General features: G+C 43.3%; 1 protein-coding gene across 1 annotated transcript in view; it reads left to right on the forward strand.

Moving 5' to 3' along the window:
* Positions 1–1,856, forward strand: part of neto2 (neuropilin and tolloid like 2) — a 51,453-nt gene extending 49,597 nt beyond the window's left edge. Inside the window, exon 10 of the mRNA XM_015375172.1 lies at positions 81–1,856. Within this exon, the coding sequence (XP_015230658.1) occupies positions 81–809 (729 nt within the window). The 3' untranslated portion in view covers positions 810–1,856. The remainder of the gene's footprint in view (positions 1–80) is intronic.
* Positions 1,857–4,652: the final 2,796 nt, after the last annotated feature.

The raw sequence follows: 4,652 nt of genomic DNA on the forward strand, positions 1-4,652 counted from the left end.
TCTATTCTATTCTATTCTATTCTATTACCGTGAAATGGTTCCATATTTGAAGCCCTAATGGTCTAAATGCTCTTTTTTAGGTTGTGGCTCGGCGACCAGGCGTCTTCAACAAGGCTGGATTCCAGGAGGTCTTCGACCCACCGCACTATGAGCTCTTCTCTCTCCGCGACAAGGAGATGTCCTCAGACTTAGGGGACCTTACCGAGGAGTTGGACAGCTTCCACAAGGTCCGTCGCTCCTCCACCATGTCCCGCTGTGTCCATGAGCACCACTGTGGCTCCCAAGGCTCCGTGGCTACTGCCGGCGGCAGCATGAAGCACAGCAGAACCACCCTGAGCTCCATGGAGCTGTCCTACCACAACGATTTCTCCAAGCCGCCTCCAATGAAGACTTTCAACTCCACCTCCACCTACAAGAAGAGCTGCTATGGCTACAAGCAGCACGCACAGACTCACGACTGCGACCAGCAGGTCATCGAGGACCGCGTCACCGAGGAGATACCATGCGAGATTTACGGCCGTGGCGCGATGGGACTGGGAGGAGGAGCAACTGGTGGAGGAGCGATGGGAGGAGGCGGCGCGTCAGGAATTGCTGGAGGAGGGATGGGAGGAGCAGTGGGGATCACTGGGGGAGTGTCCATGGCTGGCATGATGGGGGGAGTGAGCATGGCAGGGCCCAGCGGGATAGCTGGAGGTATCGGTCCTGGGATGGCAGGTGCCTGTGGAACCCTCAGCGTCCGGGGCAACAGCGCCCGTAACAGCACCACCATAGTTGACCCACAGCAGCGCTCCATATCCATGGATTTCTAGAAGCAGAAAGGCAAAGCATAGAAGCAGACCTTGCATTTCCTAGAAGGAATGATGAGAAAACAGAAGGACAAAAATCTTGTGTCCCCAACCACCCCTGCTTCCCCCTACACCTCTCGTCTTTAAGTAACCTTTCGTTTGTTGGGGTCATCCCTCGAGGACCTCCCTCAAACTCACAAAGAGCCTTTAGATCAACCTGGGTAACATGAAAATAGACCAAACAACTCATTTTTTGATACTGGGGGGCGGGGCTTCAAGTGGAGACGGCATAAAGGTGTCCTGTCTCTCCACTTGTTTTACACTCATTTAATCTCTAACTTCCATTGTTGGAAAACGTCCTCGCATGAAAACCCAAACCTCTCTCCGTATGGGTGCTTGGTAGCTCCGGAGACGTGGGACAGAACCGAGACACGCTACAGACTGTCGCATTCGTTCACCTTCCATTGCACAAATATACAATATATGATCTATAATGCATCTTCTAATAATTTATATCCTTTACATTTGTCTTTTTGGTCAGTGTGTACTGTACTGTTAAAACCAGACTATATCCAGCCTCATGGTGATGCTTGGCTTCTTACGTTTTTTTGTTTTTTTTTTCATATGTTCAATTATTGTTCCAGTGATTTTCTAGAGGTGGACAGTCAACGGCGGAAAAATTATTGATTAAATATAATGATTGCAATGTTATATCACAATAATGGCGTAGTTTCCATGGCAACCACATACACACATAAGGGGGTGCACGTCACCTTCTTCTCAGGACCTGAAGAGACTGTGATGTATGGGTAAGAAATGGATTAATAGTGGTGGAATATGAGGGTTTTATCTGTGGGTATCCAGGTCAGAAAAGCAACAATCCCAAACCCTTCATCTTTAATGGAAGAAAATTATTCTTTTTCTTTCTTTCCACGAACTGAGTGTGTAAAACAAGCACAAGCTTTTCTCCCTGAGTGACAGATGTAGCCTGTATTAGACTCATTCTTTGATTTTAACCACTGGTTGTATTATTTCATTCTCTTCGATTAAATGAGAGCTTACTTACTCACATCCTTGAGCAGGTCTTTTATTTGTCACTGTAAACAAGAAACATAAAGACAAAGCACAGCCTGTGTGTTGGAAATGGCTCATCAAGGTAAAACTCACACCGTGATAAGAAGAAGAAAAAAACAGCCTACGCAGTTTGTTTTTTTTACATTATGCTGTGGTGGATATTAAAATGCAAAGGTGCTCCTGGGATAATCTATTGCGCTCAATTGTTTGAGGCTGGTTGAATGCTTGGGATTCAAGGCTGACAAAATCCAGTTCCACTTATGAGCAAAATAAATTGAGATAGCGCACATCCTCTCGACTGTCACACGTTTGAATGAATCCTCGCAGCATCTCTCCACTTTGTCTCTCTCTTGCATGCAAACGCCCCCCCATCACCCTTCCCTGTGCTGTCATGATGTATTTGTCCCAGGCTGAAGCTCGGGGCACCCTTTAAAAAACATGTGACCTTCAAACATGGCCCCTCTGACTCTGGTGATGTGGTCTTCTGCCTCTCAGAAATCTCTGCGTGACATCACTATCTCATAGCATCATATCATGGTTGGATGATGGATATTAGTGAGCTGCATCTTTCACATGTTAAAAGCTGATTTTTAAGAGAATATACATGAGCATACACACATCTCTGCAGGATCAAAGTAAAGAGGAGTCCAGTTTAACCAGCTGTTTATCACCAGTTTACATGGTTTCCTGGTGATTCTGTAGATTTAATGGTTAAATGTATGCATGTTCTTGTGTGATTTTTTCACATTTCCAAAGGATTTCTCTAACAGTGGGGGGGAGAAAAACACACTACATGAAATAAAAATGGTATTGTGGTGCAACAGCACCACCTGGAGGCAAACATAAACTCCATCTGGAGGAAGGGAAGTAAAACTTTTTTTTTTTTTCTTAACTGCTCTCAAATGAGGGAAATAACATCTCTAAAAGATGAAAGATAACTTCAGAAGTGTGACTGTTCAAGAAACACTTTTTTTATTTATCTTTAGGGAACCCAGATCCTTATGCTTTTCATAGTAAATTTAAAGACGAGGTTTATTTCATGTTGTTATAACAAATCTCCTTTATAAAAATGGGTGGGTGATATAAGCTACCTGTCGGATTTTTTGATCATTATGATGAGAAGTCTAGTTGTAAAAAAAAAAAAAAAAAAAAGAAGGGGGATGGTAGATGCCCACATAGGCTAATTAATGTAGTCTATTAACCTAGAGCAATATACATAGTATGGTTGTTACATGTCAGGTACTCCGGTCATTGACCTTGACCAGGGCACCTTACAGTAGAACAGCAGTCAGTCCCCGGACTGGCATGGCTATCACTGCCCCTACATAGTTAGCATGGTTAGCACTGCCCCTACATAGTTAGGGACAAATGTAGAGGACAAATTTCCCACTGAGACTAACAGATTCTGCAGAGTTGGAGAATAAAGATAGAACGAAGTAGAATGATGAAATAGGAGTCCCTATGTCCTCCAGCAGTCTAAGCCTATAGCAGCATAACCATACAGATAGCTCAGGATAACCTGAGCCACTCTGACTATAAGTTTTATCAAACATTTCTTTGATTTAATTTATTTTGCTCAGGCTACTCGTTAGCTCAAAGCCCGCCATTTGTTAAAATGGAAATATTATTGTCATTACTAATATATAGTAGTAGAAATGTTACACATTCAGTGATAAAATGTCACAGGGGATGGTCAATTAAGAATGGGGATGATTTTTCTGATGTTTTTAAGAAGAGAGATACCACCCCCTCTCATCCCCCCTCAACTCAACTGATTATGCTGCCAAACAATCCATCCATCCAAAGATGATAATCAAAGTAGATCATTTGGTCAAATTGATCCAAAGATCTTATGAAAACCACCTGAATGCATCCAGTTATTGAGTCTGCAGGATTTGCTCCTCCTGGAAGAGCATGTGATGATGGGATATTTAAATTGGAATTTGCTCATTGACTACAACAATCTCTTACAATGAGCATGCATGCAGCGAGAGTGGAGACGAAAAACCCCTTTGAACAGGATGAAACATCAAACAGAACTAGCAAGTATTGGCATCGTAGTTGCGGTACGACCGATACACCCACACTAATTCAGAGCGGGACCAAATGTATTCTTAAGTGTTACTTTAACAAAGCAACATTTACTGTGTAGCAAGTTCAAGGATATATGCAGATATACAAAAGGAACATAGAAGCACAGATCTAATACTTTCTATCTAGAGTTAAGCTAGCTCCATAGGTGGCTCTGGGTAGGAGCAGCCAGAGGTGAATTTTAACTCCTTTCAAAGGTTCTGTTCCCCCTCTGGGTCTCCTCTGTGTGGAATCTGTGTAAAACAGCAGGGAAGTCAAACTACTAGAGCACCTGTATCCAATGACCTTTTGATATCTCCCTGGCCCAACACACCTGTATTAAAAAGCCTCATTACTTCTTTAATTTTAGTCAAGTTCTCCAGAGTCCTAATTATTTGATTCGGGTTTGTTAAAGTGTTCCTTGAGTGCTGGATTCTGATATCCCTGATTTAAAGGGCAGCGCCTATCAGACACCTGAACCATCTCAGCTGTCTCATCTGGATGCAGAGGATCAGAGGGCAAAGCTCTCCCCTCTATATGTCAAAGGTAGGGTTCATGTTTTATTTATTATTCTGTTCTTCACAGATGGTCCATGTCTCATGACCACAGATGAGGGCTGAAACATGGACCTACTGATAAATTAAGAATTAGTTTAGCTCTTCCTTTACCATTACAGACCTCAGCAGCATCTGCCAACCTGACTCCGCCAGATGGATTTGCTCC

This window comes from Cyprinodon variegatus, unplaced genomic scaffold, assembly GCF_000732505.1.
Source record: "Cyprinodon variegatus isolate N-32 unplaced genomic scaffold, C_variegatus-1.0 Scaffold114, whole genome shotgun sequence".
Classification (NCBI taxonomy): Eukaryota; Metazoa; Chordata; class Actinopteri; order Cyprinodontiformes; family Cyprinodontidae; genus Cyprinodon; species Cyprinodon variegatus.